General features: G+C 42.4%; 1 protein-coding gene across 10 annotated transcripts in view; it reads left to right on the forward strand.

Annotated features, from left to right (window-relative positions):
• Window positions 1–21,619, forward strand: part of NRG3 (neuregulin 3) — a 1,093,570-nt gene that overhangs the window by 1,069,868 nt on the left and 2,083 nt on the right. For 2 of the 10 annotated variants that reach the window (XM_082406739.1, XM_082406744.1), the window contains 3 exons: window positions 11,047–11,174; window positions 15,582–15,755; window positions 21,505–21,576. In XM_082406739.1, the coding sequence (XP_082262865.1) occupies window positions 11,047–11,174; window positions 15,582–15,755; window positions 21,505–21,576 (374 nt within the window). Of the gene's footprint in view, window positions 1–11,046; window positions 11,181–15,581; window positions 15,756–21,504; window positions 21,577–21,619 lie in introns of all 10 variants that reach the window. The other 8 variants (XM_082406741.1, XM_082406743.1, XM_082406746.1 and 5 more) reach the window with 5 other exon arrangements.

The following is a 21,619-nucleotide window of genomic DNA, read 5'->3' on the forward strand; positions in this document are numbered from 1 at the left end:
GGAAGGCTTCTTCCTAAACTGTTGACCAGACAGTGGAGGCGATATCGCACTTGTGAAGCCACTCTGCTGGGGTGTATACTTCTTTTTTTTTGTTTTGGCTGCACCACACAGCTTGCAGCATCTTAGTTTTCCAACCAGGGATTGAATCCAGGCCCACAGCAGTGAAAGCTCGAAATCCTAACCACTGGACCACCAGGGAATTCCCTTTATTTCCTTAATATTAACTTCTAGCTGTCCTGTCTCATTGATGCAGGTACAGCAGTAAGTATCAGTTATCACACAAATTCCACCTCGTTCTGACAGAAGATAACCAAGAGCTAGACAATTGTCAAGAACTACATTAGCCAAAGGAACAAGAGGAGTCTTAAGTCCCATTAAGGCCCGCCCTGTCTGTTCCATCCTACAACCAAGCTGTCTGGTGAGATTTCTCAGTGTTACTTCATGACAGGTAAAGCGTGCCCATGGAGCTGCCAGTCCTATGGCCAGCCCTGCCCCTGCTAAGATCATTCCCAGTGCTTTCCAGGTTCAGTTGTGAGCCAGAGTGGTCCCGTTATAGATAAAAGTCCCTCTCATCCCTGTGGTCCTGTTATAGATACACGTCCCTTTCATCCCTGTGGCCCCTAGAGTGCACTCCTATGAAGTGGACATTATCTATGCATTTATAGGCCATAGCTTGGTTGGAAAAGGACAGGGTCTGGCCATAATTCCACAACATATGATGGTTTGGGTGTCTGCAGGGGAAAACAGACCCTTCTGGGATGCAGACCTGAATGTCTGTCTCACGGTTGTTAAGAGTAGACAGTCCCTGAAGGACATAACTGTTGCTAGTACTTGAATAATTAGGGGATAGCAGACCGTTTCATTGATGACTAAGTATATAAAGCTCTACAACATTTTTAACAAGATGCTCATATATGATCCTGCTGACATCATCAGGGGGTCACACCCAATAGGCCAGATCACTATTTGCCCGGTATCCCACAGGTGGGTCGAATTGGATTGACCAGGTGGATGGGATGTTTCCTTCTCACCATTTACATTCCACTTCTGTGTTGTTTAGGGGTACGAGGCCAGAGTATGAAACAAGGCACCAGTGGGTAAGGTTGAAAGTACAGTTTAACCCCATATAAGTGGCAGGATATCTGGTGTAATACCCCAGGGGGTTCTCGGGGCATGTGAAACAAATTCAGTTTGTGCAGTTTAACATAAGTTGCCCCATGCCTCGGGTCCAGGTATATGAGGGAGTAAGCTTAAAGCATTGGAATAGACCACTGGAAGGTGCAAGTGTGACTAGCAGAGGTTGAGGGGGTGGCAGTTGTCCCTGATTTAGATCATTAATTACCATTGAAACTGGCAGCTGCAGGGGAAATGCAAGAGGAGGGCCAGTAGCCAGCTGGGGGTGTTGATGGCATCTCCAGCATTCTTTTAAATGTTCCCTTTCAGATATGATTCTGGAAATGTTGATAGGTGAGTTTTCTTGCCATTATCCCCTAGTTACCGGGACTAGTAAGGCGGACAGAGTCAGTAGGAGGAGCTTTTCTGTGGTGGAGTGTTTCCCTTAAACCCAGCACGGACAAAGGAGCTGCTTCCTTGGTGTGGGTGTCTGAGCAAACAGGCAGAATGCAAGCGAGGGTACAATAGCAAGAATGGCACATAGGAGTCCAACCCGCCGCATCCTCTTACTTATCTGTCGATGGTGCCTGTCTTCTGAATAGGTATCTCAGATTTTCCACCGGCTCACAGGTGTACTGTTCAGTTGTACCTGCGGGGATAAAAGCTTTAGTGTGGACAGATGTACCCAACTAGATATCCCTTGCAGTTTGACAACGGGGGGGGGGGGGCGGCTAAAATTACTTTATAGGGGCCCTTCTATTTTGGCAATAGTTGGTCTTTTGGGGGACCCCTCTTTCCAGGTTTTAAGAAGAACTTGGTCCCCGGGGTTTATTTGTGAAGGAACGGCCCCTTCCACTGAGTGGGAGCTGGCAGTGCCTTGTGGGCATAGTCCTGGATTGCCTTCTGAACGTGTTCTAGATGAATAATATACCTCAGGGTCTGACTCACTTCCTCATCCAGTAGAATGTCAGTAGTAAGAAAAGGCCTCCCATAGGTCATTCAAATGGGCTAAGCCTCAGATTATAACTGGGGGCTACATGGACCCTGAGAAGTGCAATAGGAAACAGGTTGGTCCAGGGTTCATGAGTCTCTGGCAGAGATTTACTAAGGTTTTCTTTAAAGTATGGTTCATTTTCTCTACCTTCCCTGAAGACCGGGGGTGCCAAGAGGTGTGTAGCTTGTAGTCTATCCCTAGGGCCATTGTGAGTCCCTGTGTGATTCTGGCTATAAAAGAGGGCCCATTATCACTCTGGAGGGACTTTGGAAGTCCCAACCGAGGAATTATTTCTTTTAAAAGGGACTTACAGACTTCAGTAGCCTTTTCAGATCGAGTGGAGAAGGCTTCATCCCATCCTGTGAAAGTATCAATGAACACAAGAAGATATTTATATCCTGACAACAGGGGCATTTGGGTGAAATCTAACTGCCAGTCTTCCCCCCGGGTATGTCCCTCAGCATTGAACTGGCCTGAGTAACAAAGGGGGGATTGGATGGGCCTGTGGTTTATTACAGACACATAAGCCCAGGCAAACGTTACTTGTTTTACTGTTCGTTTAATCCCCTTCCCTGAAAAAGCCTTTTGCATCAAGTCCCACAGTGCATCCCTCCCATAGCGGGTGGCATCATGTAAGCTCTTAGTGAGTTAACATTGTTGGACTTCAGGGATTAGAACCTTATTCTCCTTTTTATACCAGCCTGTGCTTCCTTTCTCATAGCCCCATTTCTCAGCATTTTCTTGTTCCTGTGGGGAATACTGGGGAAGGCTAGGGAGTTTGGGGGGGGGGGGGCAATCACTAGGGCCATAACTTGCTCAGGCTCTTGCAGTAGAGCTGCCTGTTTTGCAATTCATTCAGCTTTGCTTGGCTCACAAAAGATCCATCCCTCTGCTGGCCCCTACAGTGGATTACTGCCACCTGGGTCGGGAGCTGCACTGCTTCTAAAGAGACAGAATTAAATCTTTATGAGAGAGTTTCTAGTGGTTAACATTCCTCTTTCTTTCCAAATGGCAGCATGAGCATGTAGGACATGGAACCTGTATGTCTAGGGTGGCAGGGCCTTGGCTTCTATGACTTCACCGAGACTAACTATGGCATACCCCGACTTTCGGGTTCCCATTTCTATAAAACTGCTCCCATCAGTAAACCATTCGACCTCAGGGCTGTCAAGAGGCTCATCGAGAAGATCAGACATGCTGGAGTAAGTCTGTTCTATGGTCTCTGTATACGAATGCACTAAGTCTCCACTCTCGACCACTGGATGCAGAGTTGCCGGGTTCAGGGTTTGGCACACCTTTAAGGTAATGTCGGGGGTGTCCATTAGGAGGGCCTGATATCTTGTTAACCTTCCTCCAGTCAACCAATAATGTCCTGTGACTTCCAGTACAAATTGTACCTAATGAGGGGTTAATACATCTAGGTGTTGTCTCAGGGTGAGCTTGGAACCCTCATTAACCCACAGGGCTGTGACAGCTACTGCCCGTAGGCAGCTTGGCCATCACAGGGCCGCTGAATCCAGCTGTTTTGAAAAGTAAGCCATTGGTCTCTGACCCGGTCCCAGCTTTTGGGTCAGGACTCCTAGTGCTGTCCCTGACCTCTCATGAGTGTATAGGATGAAGGGCTTGTCCAAATGTGGAACCCCCAGTGCTGGTGCTCTACTCAACGCAGTCTTTAGAATCTCAAAGGCCTGCTGGTGGTCCCTATTCCATTGATGGGGCTCCCTTCTCCCTTTAGAACCTCTTGTAGGGGTTTTGCTATAAGGCCACAATTTGGAACTCAGATATGACAGAACCCAGGCAACCTGAGAAAGCCTCCAAGTTGCCTCTTTGTGGTTGGAGATGGTAGTGCACTAATTACTGTTTTTCCATCTATGGCCAGGGCTCTTTCCCCTGGGGTCAAAACAAATCCTAAATACTAAACCTGTTGCTGTGAGATCTGAGCTTTGGTTGGAGACACTTTTTATATCCCCTTTTTGCCAGAAAATTTAGGACCCTAGCAGTATATTGATCTGAATCTTGTTTGGTCTCACTACTTATCAATAAATCATCAACATATTGTAGCAGAGTTCCCTTGCTAACACATTTCCAAAAAGATGGGGCCTGTTCCGAAAACCCCGCGGAAGCACTGTCCAGGTATATTGGGTAGCCTCCAGGGTGTCAGGGTCCCTCCATTCAAAGGCAAAAAGGTATTGAGAATCTGGATGTAGGGGAATACAGAAAAATGCATCTTTGAGGTCCAAAACAGAGAAATACTGAGCTTTCCCAATACGTGGGCAAGGAGGGTGTATGGGTTTGGCACCATTGGGTGAATAGGGATGACTGCCTCATTCACTGCTTGCAAGTCTTGCACAAACTGACATTCCCTGTTAGGCTTCTGAACGGGGAGGGTCAGGGTGTCACAAGGGGATCAGCAGGGCCTAATGAGTCTGTATTTTAGGAATTTGGTGAGCAGTGATTGGATCCCCATCAGGGCTTCAGGCTTTAAAAGATATTGTCTCTTTCAGGGGCCTTTCCCTAGGCCTTAATCTTATTTTCATTGGGAAAATATGTTTTGCCCTTCCTGGAACCAAGGTATCCCAAACTGCAGGATCTACTTGTTCTCTAATTTCTTGGGGGGAGGTCTTGGGGAATCTTTTGATGACCAGCACATGGGTCATCTGGGGCTACTAATAGATGCACATTCTCCATTTGAATTTTCTACCTCATTGGACTAAGAATATACTAGCTCCTAATTTATTTAGCAAATCTCTTCAAGGCGGGGGACAGGGCATTGTGGCATATACAAAAAGGAGTAATGATAACGGACCCGACTCTGCAGGCAAGGGGAGATGTAAATCGCCTTACCTTTGGCTGTCCATCAACTCCCGTCACAGTACAGTCACGGTTGGAGAGGGGGCCGGCTGGCCTAGTCACAACAGAGGTGGCGGCTCCAGTGTCTACAAGAATATCAGTTCTCCTACCCGCCACGTCAAGGGTGACCTGAGGCTCCGCTGGAGTCATGAGGATGGAACGAATAGGATCTGGAGCTAGGCAGGCACTCGCCCCATTAGTCGGTGTGTGGGAATCTCTCATCGGAGAGATTCACAAGGAACTGGGGTTGGGGCTGCCCCTCTGGCGTCCCACAGGAGGGCGCTCAGGACATTCCCCCTTCCAGGGCCCATCCTTCCAACAAAAGGCACACTGGTTTGTGCCCAGGCAGCTTCTTGGTGGTCTGTCCAGCCTTTGCAGACTTCTAGGGTCCCCTCGAGGTGGTGGGTGGATCAGAATGGCCAAAAGCTGCATTTTCTGTATCAGCCTCTTATCCTTATTGGCCTCTTCTGTTAAGTCTCGATTGCTATAGACCTCGAAGGCCTCCTCTACCAAGGTTGACCATGGTGTTTGCAGCCCAGCCTCAAGCTTTTGTTACTCTCTCCTGATATCAGGAGTGGCCTGGGTGGTAAAATGCGTGGCCAACAGTGTCCTCCCTTCTGCAGACTCAGGGTCTAGATTCGTGTACTTCCTGAATGGCTCGGTCACCTGGCTCAGGAAGACTGCCAGGTTTTCCTCTTTCTTCCTGTGTAGCCTCTAGGATCTTCTTATTATTTACAGGCTTCACCATATACCTTTCGTTCCTTCTGATAGATGAGTAATGTCTCATCCTAGCCTGGCCTACACTATCTTCATTGTCCCAGTGTGGGTTATGTTCTGGGATTGCGTCCCCCCCACCTGATAAATTTGGCAGTGTGGATGGGTGACCAGTAGGCCATCTGTGTGTTCCCTGGCCTTTCTCGGTATATGCTCCTTTTCATCCGGGGTGCAACTGGGCCAGAATAACCATGATGTCCTGCCAGGTAAGAGAGAATGTTAACCCCAGCCTGATGAATTTGTCAGGCTCAGCTTGTCAGGGTTCTCTGAGAACCTGCCAAACCTCTCCTTACAGATTCCTAAGTCCCGCATCAAGAAGGGGACCTGCACTCTAGTAATCCCTCCGTTCCCATTAGCTGCTTCCTAGAGGGGGTAAAGGCCTTGGGGGGCAACAGTGGTGGCTAACTTTGAACCTGATCAGAGTCCCATTGGAGGAAACACAAGGGGCTCCGATTTTTGAGTCTCTGACTTGACAGGGAAAGGTGGGGGTCTGGGAGTTGAAGAAGATGGTGAAGGGGAAGAAGAAAGAGGGGCCTGAGAAGGAGGCTCAGTACGCCGATGGCTAGTCGGCAGCTGAATGAAGGGGTCTGTGAGAACGTCTGGCTCTGAATCTTTTGGGGGCAACACAGGAAGAGAGGCTACATATAAACAACAGGAATCCCTCAGTCTGGAGTCTACACGTATGGGCCTACACATATGGGACCTCTCCCCATTTTTAAGACTGCTTACAAAATAGGTCCAGTTGTAAAATGGTGTTAAATTTAAGGGATCCATTCCGTGGCCACTTCTCCTGGTCACCCAAGGTATACGGGAACCAGGCTGTGTTGCAAAAGAAAATCAGCTTATTTCTTTACTGTCTCCAATTGTTAAGAATGCAACCCAGAGGAGAATCTCTGGGGATTCCCTGGGCATTTCCCATGTTTACATATAAATCTGGAGACTAACAACTAGAGATCCCGGGGCCCGGATGGAGTCGAGGTCTAGTGTAACGACAAAGGGGATCACAGAATTCCCTCCCCAGAGTTAGTGACACAGACAAAGAGTCTCCAGGATGAAGGGGATGGGACTGTAGGTGATGAGGACCAAGGGAGAGGACAGGAGAGGAGGGACAGAAAAGACTGAAAAAAAAGAGACAGAAAGCGATTGCCTTTTCAGCCTGCCCCCCAAGGGTGTCTATTCAGGCACCAGCCTGCGCACTTCCAGAAAGGGCCAGTGAAGGAGGGAGTGCCCTGTCCACTGCCCACCAGGGTGATCAAGCCCTGAAACCAGCCAGTTGTCCATTGTCTGCGGGTCGCCAACCCACAGGTGGGACTCTCACCCGCACATACACCAGTATGTAGAAATCTGCCACTTCAGCCTGTTCCCAATGAGACTTCTCTTGGTAGAGGAAAAGAAAGGTGAGAATATTGGGAGGATCGGACGTCCAGCCACTACATGATAGGAGGATGGAACCTCTGTCACGCTCATAAATCTCCCATCAGGGAAGGCCCACTGGACCAAGGTCTGCTTGGTGTGAGGCGAGCCTCTCCCACCTCTGCTTGTGACCTGTCAATGTGAGCTGTTGCCGGCCAGAGGGAGCAGGTCTCACGAGCTGAGAACAGTGATGCTGTAGCTGCCCGATGTCCACTCTCTCGGGAGGATAAGACAGAGAAGTAGGAGAGGACAGAGAAGAAGTAGAGAGATTTCAGGAGAGGGAAAGGGAAAGTGGTGAGGGAAAAAGGACAAAGGGGAGGGGGAAAGCGTCGCCTGAATGAAGGTATTGAGGCCCTCAGGGGCCAGGAAGGCAGACTTACCAAACGTGGTGATGCTGAAACAAGAGGTTCAGGTGGCCGTCACCCACTGGGAAGCTGCATTCGGTGGTGGGTGGTCCCGGAGGTGCCCAGATCCCCTCCCGGGAATGGGAGAATGTCCCAGTAGAGTCACAACAAAGTATGTTACTGACCAGGGTTCTTGGCCTCCTTAATCAATAGAAATTGATGAGGCCAGACAAGAAATTCAGGCAAGGCTTTACTGGGACTCGTGCTGCAGCAGGAGGGAGTGAAAACAAATAACACGTTCCCTTGCTCGCTCCCTGAGGTGGGGGCGAGCTGGTTCCTTATACAGGGTGAAGGTAGGGGTGGGTCCAGGGGTCGGCTTAGGTGGCCTGCCCACCCCCTTGGTGATGCTGTGTGCAGGCATCATGCACAGTACCCTGCTTTTGCTCTGGGCATCTCAGAAGTGACAGTTGGGTTTTTGGTGTTTTGTATCTTGTCGTTCATAATTTGCCCCAACTGAGCATGCACGAGGTTATTGTTAGTCCCGAATAGATTCTTTGTATTCTGTTTCTGGAGGAGGCGTTGGTCCAGGTGCAGGCACTGCAGCAAAGGCTCACAGGTCCCAGGCTGTCTCAAGCTGATCTTGGCTGACTCTCTGTATTCACTTGTCTTTCCAGGTTTTAGAGGGGTGGTTTGCCCTGCAACCTCAATTATCTGATGGGTATAAGAATAGTCACCGATTTTGTTTGTTCAGCTTTTTTCTTATTTTAAGGACAGGAATGACGATTTCTAAGCTCTTTATTTGTCAGAACTGAAAACTGGAGTCTATGTCTAAATTCATTTGAACCAATATGTATGGAATATTAGTTTGAAGGATTGCCAAATTATTAGTTTTTTTTGTGTTCCAACTTGTCTCAACTAACCTTGGATTGGGATACCAGCAAGTTAAACCTGCATCTCAGATTAAATGTAGCCACTAAAATGAAAACGATTCTCAAAAAGGCTATGAGAGAAAAATCCAAAATAATAAATTTTGGAGACAAATTTGTGTTAATGGACCACAATAATACCAGTGAAAGCAACTGTATAACAATAATCAAAGCATTTGAAAGAAAAGATTTAGAATATTATATCTATTATGAATGCTATGAATAAGCAGAATAAGTAAGAGGTTGATTCTATTCAAGACTTTTATCCCAGATTTTGAACAAGGCCCTCTAGCTCTCATGATCAAAAGTCTCATTCAAAGCAGAGGCTCTGAACTAACGGCCCCAAAGCTGAACTAGCCTTCTTGACATACATTGTTTTTGAAAGAGGAATGGGCTGCTGACTTTTAATGATTTGGCAATTTCTCTGGAAAATGTGGGTGTGCTAGAAACACTGGCCGATGTCGCCCACTGATAGCCCTCTGCAGAAGTAGCACAGAAGTTACCCCCTCCAATTTGCCACAGATGTCTCCAGATAATCTCACCTGTGTCTACAGCTGAGGCTTCCAACCATCTGAGTTTGTCTTCTCAAGCAATTTATTAAAAGTTGGGAGAAAAAAAAAATTCTAGTAGATCTTTTATAGAACCTGGAAGTCTAGAAATAGAAATTCAGGATGTTGTTTACATTTCAATAACATGTTGATTCAATTCACTTTTTCCATGGATGATTTATGATAAACAACTTAATTAGTCAACAAAGAAGTACATGTGAAGGTATTTCCATCATTTTTTGGATCTTTGTAACTTGGGGCTGTTGAAAACAACCACCTTTTCCAAATTACCTCCATATCTTCTTTTTGTTCCATGTCAACTCACTCCATTTTGCAAGAAGTCTAAATAGCTTCTGTTAAGTCCATTTTGTAGAATTCATATTCTGATTCAAGATGTGGTCATTACTAACATTATGTGGTTTGTTTTGGAAGTACTTAAAAAGAAAACATTTAGTTAGAGATTTTGAACTTAAAGTTACATAACCTTGACAATTTCCCTAGTCTCCATAGCCCATACCCACCAATATACTTTTTCCCAAGGATAACACCTAGTTAATAGTTTACTTTTGTTTCCCATCTGCATCCCATGTGGTTGTATGCACACACACACAGAAACATATATGTATATGTACATACAAAATCTATACATATATACACACACAAAGCTAAATATGTTTGTATATACACACATACATACACTTATATATACATCTGTTTACTGCATTTTCCTTATTTGCACACGTGGATTCATATTCATACTTTTCATACTTTGATTTTATTCTTTTCAATGGCTGTATAATATTCATTTGTGGCCATTTCTATTGTTTCTAGTTGCTTCTCTTTTGTGTTTGTTTTCTGTTATTAAAAATCGTACCACTGACATACTTTGCTGATTATATCATTTTCAATTTTTACAATTAATGATGGAAATCCTTAGAAGTAGTACTCTGCATCAAAGAGTACCTATATTTAATATTTTGCAACACATTGCCAATGTGTACCCCCAACAAATTAGCACCAACTCTATTTTCCTTGAATCTTTGCCTTTACTAAGTACTCCTGAAATTTAACGTTCTCTATTCTGATTTTCATCTCTACAATGAGTTCAGTTATATACTCTTTTGTATGTATTCTGCATATCTATCTTTGTTTTTCTGTGAAATTCTTGTTCATATATTACATGTGAATATCTGGATTTCAAAATCTCTCTAATTTGGTTATTAGCCTTCAAAAAAATGTCATTTCTCAGCATAGTTTTCATTGGAGTTTCTAGAAAAGAAACTTGATAATCCTTGTTGCTTGTTCAAGTGCCAAGTGTCCAGGGAGTGTTAAACTTGACAACTGCTGCCTGATTGAGATGCCATGTGATATTTCCCTGGGAGCAAAGTTTTTCTCAATATGTCATAGCTATATGGTTTTCTTTAGGCCCCTGTGCCTTGTGATATCTCATAGTCAAAGGTGAAACCAAGGGTTAATAACTATAAAGAGTAAATTGTTCACATACTTCTCTTATTAGACATGGTAATTACCTGGTATCAGGCTGAAAGAGAGAAACAGTGGAGAGTAGTGGGCAGATACTCTAAATCAAAGCCTTCCATAAATCTGAGACTGTTGTAAAGTTCACTCAATTAGCATTTATTGAATTCCTATTGTTAGTAGTCCATCTACTAATTAATTTTTTTGGTAAAATGTACATTGAATTAAAAATTCCTTGTATTAATTTATATAATATTGTATATCAACTATACTCCAATAAAAAAAATATGTGATTTTGGCTCTCAGGCATAGTGTGCCATGGGTGAAGACTGAAATGAAAAGATAGATAGACTTAAGATTCTAACGTGAAGAACCCTGTCGAATGGACCTTATCTAATCACAAAGAGTTTTGGGGGCAAGAGGGGAGAGCATATTCAGTGTGTGAGAAATGGGATGAAAATGATGTTTTTGTCATTCTCCTGATCAGGTGCCCAGTGGAAAAGTTACTGGTAAGTTCCAGTAACTTTTTGATACCCAGCTGTAGTATCAGAGGCCCTGTTCTCATAACTTCTCCTCCAGCTCAACTCTGTGCATGTGATTTCCCACAGTATTCAAAGGCGGAAAGGCATCCCGTGACTGCATTGGAGAAAATGATGGAGTCAAGTTTTGCCGGCCCCCAGTCATTCCCAGAGGTCCCTTCTCCCAACAGAGGAAGCCAATCTGTCAAACACCACAGGTACAGGTAGCTAATCATGGTGGGAATGGGTGCGTTGACACAATGTATAACACTGGACTACACATGCCGAGGAACGACAACATTATTCAGGAGAGATGATCGTTCTTGCTTCTCCTGTAGTTCCCCATGCAGTGGATGCTCAAGCAGCTCCTAGCAGGCAAAGCAAAGATACCAGCAGGCAGCAATGCCCCTAGAGGAAGCCTAAAGGAACTATTAACAACACCCATCAAGTCTGCAGACACAGACCAGTGAATGAAACAATTGCAATCTGAAAAACTATTAAAAACATGATTTTTCCTAGCCTGCCTTATCACTGTCTGCAAATTTAATGACTAATTCTTCCCTAGGCAGCTGATAGGACATGCTCCAGGTCTTCCAACATGGTTCTCACACAAAGAAAACTTTCCAGGGGGAAGAAGCCTGGCAAATCTTCTTCTTTGGTTTATTAGATCTTCCATTATCAATGGAGTGGGACTTTTTTTTTTTTAACAAGCTGACTGTAAAACTTGGCTCTTTGGGGGAGAAAGCCAAAAATAAAGTTATCTTATAAAAGTTATAAATTTTACAGCATTCTGAGGCTGAGCAAATTCTTCAGCATCTTCTAGTCACATGCTGTGTTTATACATAAGGAATCTGGAACTCCAAAAATTGAAAGTTTTGTTCTAAAGTGCCAACATTTGAGACTTGCTAGAACAGACATTATGTTTATGTGCATCCAAAAGTATTGATATGTCGTCAGTCTTTGTGGAAGTTGTCCAAAGATGTAAGCTTCCTTTTTTTAGTAAGAGGTACAGTATTTAAAAAATTCTTAATTATGAAGAGATTAAATGGAAAAGGTAAAAAATAACAGTTGTTCCCAGCAATGGAAGATAAATGTTGTTGACCCTTGGTTTTCATATATGTAGGCAATATTTTGAAAACCACCATGAGAGAAGTATGCATTATTCAAGGAAACTAACTTCTCCCTCACCTTTCAGGGAGTCGCTAAAAAAGATTTTCTTGATGCTGGCCACATTTACTATGAGGTTTTCACGTCACTCTTGATACTAATCATTAGTACTTGATGGTGATTTTTATTCTTAATCTACATGGGTAGAGACTGAGGTACCAAGGGTTTGCTAAGTTAAAAAAAGAAAAAAAGGTTTAAATATTTTCAACACAGGATGAAATATGTTTGGCTACTGGATAATTGCTTTAGTTATTAACTACAATTTTTGGTTTATATCAATTGGGGCATTTACAAATATTTCCCTGTGAAAAGATTACTTCAGTTAACTGGACCTAGTGGACGTTCTTCAATTAGGGAATTAAGTACAAAATTATTGGCCTTTTAGAAGATGTTTTTTTTCCAAAAGAGCATTTTCCTCTGCTGATTGATTGTAATACACGTTAAAGTGGTATTCCATTCAGTCAAGTAAAATAATTAAGTATAATATTAAGTACTATATTATGTCGTACATGTTTTAAAGTTGATATGATTAAGCAATTATAACTTCTAATGTATTTGACCTGCAAATACCCTACCCCTACTTTTGTCTGTTGATATACCTCCTCCTAAGCTTGGTTTCTACTATGGTTTCTAGGAATCACTCACAGATCAAATAAGGAAGTCTCTAAGAGACCTTCTTTTTTATTTGGTTCAATGACAGATAGGCAAGGGTTGATTTATAAAGTGCTTTTAGAACTTTGTAAATTATAGTTCAATATATCATAGCTTTTGTTTTGTAAAACATGCAGTAGACTTAAACGTTTTCGTGATTGATAACCTAGTCACTGATTGATTTATACATCCTGCAAACTGCTGTGTAACTTCCTGAATGCCACTGGGTTAGAACGCTTGAATACTTGATTGATCAATAGGTATAGAACTGTTTTTTAAGATGGGTCACTAGCTCATACTGGTAGACTTTTTTGTTGTGACATTTTGGCTAGCTATGAATAATTCATTTCTTTTGTGCACTGCAAATATGACTCATTGGGATAACTCATTTATGAAACAAAGCTGTTAATTCAAAGTCATTATTTCTTGTATTTAGTCCAAAAAAAAAAAAAAAAAGAACCCTCTTTCTTTTTAAAGAAGAAATCTATTATGTCATGTTATACTTATTACATTATATTTTGGCAATATAACTCATTTATAGACAGCACAGCACATGTGTAGGTTTTTTAAGGTGAAATAAGTCCAGGGTTTTCAGTGATTAGTATGAGCCTTTGATTTGTCAGTTTGGGCAGAGGAATCAAGGGAATTTACTTTGTTGAGCAGCTACTAAGTGCCAGACTCCCTGCTAAGCACTCTACATACTTTATCTCTTTAATCCCCATAGCAATACTATGAAAATACCTAAACAAGTGCTAATACCTTTATTTGCATCACTTCCACCCATCTCTAGGCTTTACCTTTTTCTGCCTTGCCTTGTGCACTAAGAGGGCAGCAGGCTCACTTGCCTTTGGGCTTCTGTTGGTTTCTTGCGATGCACAGGCAAGCATGGAAGGGCAGAGGCCAGTGAGGTCCTAGCACTTCTGCCCCCTCCCTCCCTGCCTGGTTGCCTCAGCTACAGCCCTCTTCCTGGCACTAGCCAGGAGGTCCTCTTCTTACAAGCCCTTTCTCTCTTCAATCAGGTAACTGCTCCTTCCCCTTGTCCTTTCAGTTACAAGGATGGTAACAGTTTCCCGTTGTTACCAGCCATTATGTACAGAAGTATCCTGTATTTTTTTTTCTTAAACAAACAGTGAACACACTTTAGTAAATAGCAAAATCTTCCCAAATGACCCAATATAGAGTGCTATCTATTTTCCCCCAGGACTCTGACTGATATACAAGTACTTTCCCCAGTATCATACAGACCTGATGCAGCTAATTCTAGCATCCAAGCCTGAGTACCCTGTGGACTCCACAATTGCCACTGGATGGTACAGATAGAAGCTGGAAGGGAGGGAAACAAATTAGTTATTATAGAGCTCCTTAAACTCGTTGGCTTAGAGACCTAACTAGAGGTCCCTTGTTGTTAGGCATGTTAGGACTCAATACACTCAACCCAGAAATATTATGATGAAGTTGTAATAACGTTGCCAGGTATGATCTGGTGTTTGCACAAACTCAGGAAGTTAATGTTGGGCTTGACGAATATGAAGTTATAAAGTGTGATCATTTCGCCTTGCCCAAACCAGGAAGGTGGCTACTAGCACTCATTTGTCAGGTTCTCAAATTCTGACCTTAAATAATATTTGAGAAGTTTTGTATTTATTAAGTGGCAATAACAGTAATGTTTGTGGGGGGAAAACTTACAGAACTCCAAATAATGTAGTAATATGGGTAAAATTCATTTGGGGGACTGGATCCTTTAGAACTTTATTGAAATTTTGAAAATGTTTTTGCTGTTTCTGTGTGTGGTTTTATTGCTATTTTCAGAGCTAAATGAGTAACAACACAAAAATTCTAAGTTCCCTTATTGGCATCTCATGGAATGTCTGCACAGGAAGAGTTCACATGGTAGTAGGGTAAATTCGGTGGGGTGGAGAGAGGAATGGATATGGAATAAGTAATGCATCAAATTAGTAATTGATTTCTGTAAAGAGTCTAGTTCTTTGTCTAACGTGATCTATGTAGGGATCTTACCTGAGGTATATCCCATTTATGCCTTGCCCTTTGATGGCATCTGGCATGGTGATTTGGGTATTTGGATGTATGAGTCAAGCGAAATATATGATCAGATGTTTATTAAAATCAAACTCAAAGGTTTATTATGGGATTATATAAAATCGTGTGTGAAACTTCTTTTGAAAATTGTAAAGCACTATAGAATTTAAAGAATCTTTCATTCAATAAAAAAAAAAGTTGAAGCAAACTCAAAAGAAAAATAATTTAGGTTCTCAGGATTTACAAAAATTTGAGACAGTGAACTGCAAAAGTAACATATATATTAAGGAGAGAAAGGCAGTTAAAATAAGGTTTGTTTATTCTACCACTAACACAGGTGAAATTTTCCCCATAAAGCCCTTAAGGCTTCTTGGGTTTAGTTCTTGGCAGTGTTTAATAACAAGGCCATTTTTATTTCTATTAGAGGCACTTTTGTAGCTTGGATAATGAGGGAGGATGGGAATCAGGAACTGGAGAATTCCTCAAGCGCACCTCTTTGGCTGGAAAGCTGGTGTTATTTTAGTCCATTGTGCTCCAGACTGGAAAGCCAGAAACACAGGAAATGGAACTTCTTTTCTTCTCAGTCCCTCCAAAGATAAAATGGATTCAGCAACTTTCGATCCCTCCTAACAGATATCCTACAGGCATGGATGGAGCCTGACCTAGAACTTTGAGGATCTAGGGTGGAAATGCAGTGCTTGAAAAGTTTCAGCAGCCACCTGTGAGGTTATTGCTATGATCAATTTGTTTGTTGGTTTTCTTTCCACCAGCAGGACTCTCTCCTCTTGCTGCAGCCCAGGGCAAAGGAGTGGTATGCTCCATAGGAATGCCTTCAGAAGGACACCCCCCTCACCCCGAAGTAGGTTGGGCGGAATCGTGGGACCAGCATATCAGCAACTCGAGGAATCAAGGATCCCAGATCAGGATACGATACCTTGCCAAGGGTAGGTCTTAAAAGCAATGGAATTTAGGGAGGGTGTTATGAATGATACAGTTTTAAATTGAGTTATTATGTTCCTTGGGGTTTTATTCACTGATTTCATCATTATTTGGCTATTTATGCTTGCTTCCACCTTTGTTCCACAAAAGAATAACTTTAAAAAACAGATACAATGGAAATCGATATTAGGGAAATGTTAGATGGAAAAGATATATAGCATTAAGAAAAAAGTAAGTGTATAGTCATCTAGACACTATGTTATTATTGCAGTTGCTAAAATAACTGGGAATGGGTCTTTGATTTTAAAAAACAGATTTCTTAGGATGACTAAAGTGTTCCTTAGGTTTGGGGGAAAAAAGTGCTTAATTCTCTAATCACTATTGTGGACAATACCGTAACAATAACCTGTAACATATATATAGCATCTGCTCCATCGAGCATTCTTGAACAAGTCTCAGTCAGTGTTGACAAAGTATTGTCAAGGCACAAGTAGCTAAACTCAGATCTCTAGTTTCATTCACGGTGCAGGGATGGAAAAATTGGCTTTGGGCTCCATGGCTGTTGGTCATCTTTGCAGTGTAAAAAGTGTCCCTTCCTCTCAGTGGACACAGGCCCTCATAGCATGGTGAGTGGAGTGTAGAATGAATGTTAGCCACCACTCACCTAACCGACACAAGCTGTTCAACCAAATATGGCAGCCCTTATCGAAACTGACTGAATTTCAAATCTCATCTTTGCCCCTTACTACTTGTATGAATTTGAGAAAGTTTTATCATCTGAGCTTACATTTTCTCGTCTATAAATTGAACAAAATAATACCAGCTTTCCTGAGGGTTGTTGGGCAGATTAAAAAGAAATTACATGTGTCAAGGGTTTGTACCTGACACATGGGAAACAGAGAAGGGGTACTTGTAGCTATTGTCACAGGAACCATTATTCTTATTAATTTCAAGAGCAGTGCAATCAGGCTTTACTCCAGAAATTCCAAGAATCCATTTCCTCACTCAAGCCAGGTTTTTGTTGCATCTAGTTTTTCTCTCTCTAAATCAGCCAGGCTAGGTTTCTTTGCTGCTTTGGTCTGGGTGATTTTTCCACCCTGTCTGTAGCAAGTTAAAAGCCAAAGCAGGTTTGAGGTCTGTCCCAGATTCTTACCTTTGTCTTTTCTTCTGAGTGATATGTATGCAACAATGCCACATCTGATGAATCTCAGCTACAGATTTCTGTAGGAAGACTAGAAGACAGGAAATAAATAGCCCGTGTCTGGATTTTGTAATTTTGAAGCAATTCCAAATAGACTGTAAAATATATTTGGTAAGATCTGAGGTGAGATTTACACACTCAACATAACAGCTAAGTTGTCCAAAATGTATAATGCAAGTCAAGAAGTAGTTTGCATTTCTCTTTGCCTTATATCTGGAAAAGGGGCTTGCATTTAGCCTATAATTAATCATGTTTCATAATTACTTTTCTTCTGAAATCACTAATAATGTCTGTTACTTAGGTGTTTTTTTTTTCCCCCTGGGGTGAACGTCGGAGTGAGAATGAGTGAGGTGCAATCAAGTTTTTGAGAGATTTTGTGAGTGGAGAGAGAACCCAGCCCATGCTGTCTTTCTTCTGTTGGGCACTGTTACGGCTATCGTTTTGTTTTGGGTTCAATCATCATTGGGTTTGGAATATTCTCTCCAATTGGCTAGCCACCTGTATTTTCCTATGTGATATGCACCTGATGTTGATAAATGGTGACTCTAAGTATAAGTCACTGTGTGCTCAGCACAATGAGTCTCAGGGAGCAATCTCATTCTTGACAACAGCTATTTCCCACTCCTGGGGGACTGACCGTCTCTCCGGACTGGAAATGGGATTGATAATAGAATTTCACAGCTAAAGGCCCTCTTCAAATCTGGCCCTAGCCTGGAGGGGGGGTGAATGAATTTATAAGAGGCATCTGATGCTTGTTTATCAAGCATGCGGGTGCTGTCTGCTAGTTAGATTCCCAGGGTATATGACATCTCTCCTTGATGCTAACTTCAACCCAGCTTGAACCCAGCACCTGACTTAGTGAAGCTTGAGGAGGGAGTCAGGTAGAAAGGAGCTTCTTCAAGAGGCTTTCCCCGGATCAGTGGATTGGTGACAGCCATGGCAGTGGCTCACAGAGCTGTGAACTGGGTTATGTCAGGCAAATCAAACTAATGGAATTGTGTACTAGACAGAAAGAGATGGAATCACAAAAGTTAGATTGCTACCTTCAAAGTAGAAGGGATCGAACCATACTGATTATCCACCTCACTTAAATAGCAACTTTACAAACTTACATTCAGTTATTCTTCAGGAAGTGTACAGATGAACACACTAAAGATAGCAGAATTTAAATGGCTAACCCAAGGTGGGATAGCCCACGTAAAAGAAGTGGATTGAATACTGGCCTTTCTGACTAAGTAAACCACTAAACCAGGAAAGGAATGTGAAGAAAAATCACAGTCATGGTTGGTGATGTGTAAATGGAATCTCTAATTGTATGGCTCCAGAGGGAGAAGTAGATTCCTTCAATTTAGTCAGTTCATTCTAATCCCTTATGCACCAAGAACTGGGTCTTGGAGTCCTCTGGGGAAACACTGATTTCTTGGCCTGACCCCGAAATTACTGGGAATCAAACCAAATGACTAATTGTTGAAATCTTCCCTCTTTAAAAGGATGCTTTGACTCACATAGTTACAGAGGAAATGTACTTGTGATTACTTTGTTGAGGGATTGGGGGAAGGGCAGTCCAACTGGTCCAAACTGGTGTTTTACAGTCAATGAATGACAAGCTCATGGATCAAATGTGTGACAGTAGTCGTTGACTCTGAAGGGATACAGAACTCTGAGTATCTTCTAATCAAGAATCATACCTAGAAATGTAACTCTCGCTTCAACTTCTGGAGAGTAGTATCACCTCCTAATCAAAGACCAGTGCTAGGACACTCACAGCAACTCTAGGAAGGAAGGGAGGATTAGTAGTGTGCCTGTACTGGAAGAGTGAAGAGGCATTCCTTCAGTGAGTTCTCAGAGCGGTCCCTCTAGATCAGTATTGCTACCTGATGGTTTTAATGAATGAGAGAATTAAAGTAAGGCCGCCGTGTTTGTCTAAGATTCCAGAGCATGTCATGGTGGTGAGACTTGAAATCCTCTCTGATCCAAAACACAATCACATTTTTGGAGAGTTCTAATTGTTTAAAGTGCATCTTCATGTTAGGGCAGCATTTTAGATTTCAGTTGTTGCCAGCGTGTGATCCATACCTGGCTTGTGAGATGATGTGTAAGTTGACTCCTTCAGTCAGCACGCTGGCATAGTAGAAGACTGCTCCAAGTTTGGCTTGAATTACCTTTGATTACTTCTTAGCCATGTGTTTTGCCGAAAGACTTACTTTCAGTTTCAAGTTCGGAGGATTTGTTGGCAAAATAACCACTCAACACTTAATTAAATAAGAAAGCTTATTAGGTTAGTTATAGCAGAGAGATAAGCAAAATTGTAAGAAATAAATGTATTTACAATCACCAAATTGGGGAAGCACCTACATCCAGATCCAAGCAACGCTGTGAAGTCCCTTGAACAGCAATCTGGAGTCCCAGTTGGAAGGTCCCGGGCGGTGTATCCACTCCATGGATGAGACTTCAGAGTGCAGCCCGAAGGAGTCCTGCTTTTAATGCCAAGCCGCAAGCTGATAATCATCAGCTTACGTGCAAATATGCAGCTCTGGCTATTATCATAAATGCTCTGGTCTCTAGTAGTAAGTCTCAGAATGTTCACTGATCCCCAGGATTTGGCCAGATTCCCAAGGCCCAGGAAGCTTCATGACTTACTCCCGTCCTTATCTGTTGGTTCCCAAGACTTGTTAGCACCGTTTCTGCTGACCTGCATGTAGTCCAGCAGTTCGGTATGTAGCTCCTTTCAGGGTCTTTGTTTAGTCAAAGGTCTATTGTAGCCTCTGAAGCCTGAACAAGACTATTAATTTTTTCAACATCATGTCACATTGTGGATTTGCTGAAGCGTCAACAATTGACTGAATCCTCTAAGATATTTACACCTTTATCCATCATTTTTACAACTAATGTTTAGATCCAGGTATTAAGAATTGGCACTATCACCATCACATTTCAACCTGTTAGATTCTACTCACTGAGACACTCTGATGATCCACGTGAAAGACGATTTTATCCTCATTAACTTTCTGTGCCATTGGTGAATCTGATAGCAGACATTCTGTATCTTCATACACGTTAATGGTGCTAAGGAAAGAACACAAAAGCCTGCAATTTGTCCCCTTTCTTCTTGTTGAAATTGATTCATTGATCAGAAACTTTAGGTTCAGGTTTTCAGTCTTAGAACACTAAGGAGAAAGTCCTTGAGGTCCCCCAGGGACTATCTTTGTATGTGGCTGTATAATTTGTGCAGGTAAAGATTTTACATCTCAAAAAAGTTTGAGATGCCTATTCATTTCTGGCTTTGATAGTAACAATTAAAATAAGACAACGTGGGTTTAACTTCTTCCTCTGCTGCTTACCAAGGGTGTAATTTGGGGCAAGCCATTTGGGTAGTCCTTAGTCCAGTTTATTTATCCATTACGTGGTAATAAATAAACCACACCGTTTTTTGTTTTTTTGTTTTTTAAATCAATGGAGGTAATTAGAGGTGAAAGTGCTTTTTGAAAGCTCTGTGTAAATGTTTGTTAGCTCTTGTTGTTAACTGGGATATTAAGGGAGTGTTTACCTTGAAGTTCTGTTCATGTATTCCTGAGTCCGTTCCATCAAAATTTATTGATTGCCAACTCCGTACTAGGCTCAGTAAGAGGGTAGAACACAATGACACCTAAATTTGTTCCCCATCTTTTCACACTGTCTGGCAGAAAGACAGATCTCTAAATTGCTCCCATCTTGTCTTTACAATAAAGCTTTCTAATATTTAGTATGCAACACACTTCATTGCAATTATTCTTTCCATGTATAAACATGATTTTTATTTACATTATAATGTAAGACAAGGGGAATGAGATTTATTATATTGAGGATGAACGTGTTTAGATTATGCTTAAATTTTCATGTTTAAGGTTAAAATTGAGGAAAAATAATTGAGAAATAGAATAAATACTACTGTTCAAGTTCCCAAACTACATTTCCGTGAACCTACGATATCCCTGCCTCACTTTTTGGCACTGGAAAGTTCAGAGGCAATGGAAAATTCACTCACTAGCTCTGAACAAGCAAGAGGGGGGCCAGCCAGATTCTGGCATATTTAAACCACTTGGAACAGCATGATGGCGTTCTCAACAAGCCATTACCATGCACCCATGAACTACCTTACTTGACTCCAGAAACCATGTGAGGAACGTTACTAGCTTGGTTGAGGCCCTATGGAACTCACTTCATGTTCATCTTGGGCAGACAGAGGAACTGTATGCCTTTCATCCCATCTTTTAGGCTCAGCAAACTGGCAGTGAGGCAGTTCCTAAAGAGCAGAGTGCCAGTGGAAATTGGATTTGGTCCCCCTAAGGTCAGTGTGAAGCAGAGAAACTCAGGACTGTAGTACCTTGTTGCTTAATATTGGGCTTCCTGATTGCCTCCACCTAGGGTGGCCACAAGGAGTCTACACTGGACTAAACCAGGGCTGAGAGGGTGGTCAGGTTGATGGAGTGGAGTAATGCCGTTATGGGTTTCCTGTTTGTCACTATGGAAGGGCCACACTTACCTGCTCAATCCCCATTTACTTTGTATTCTAGGATAGAGGTCAGGAAGACTATATCCCACCTGCCTATACAGCTGTGGTGTGTTGAAAGATCCCTGGACTTAAAGTAAGAAGATCTGGGTTTGAGTCTCAGTCTGTCACTTATTTTC

This window comes from Balaenoptera borealis, assembly GCF_965194805.1.
Source record: "Balaenoptera borealis genome assembly, chromosome: 10".
NCBI classification, from domain to species: domain Eukaryota; kingdom Metazoa; phylum Chordata; class Mammalia; order Artiodactyla; family Balaenopteridae; genus Balaenoptera; species Balaenoptera borealis.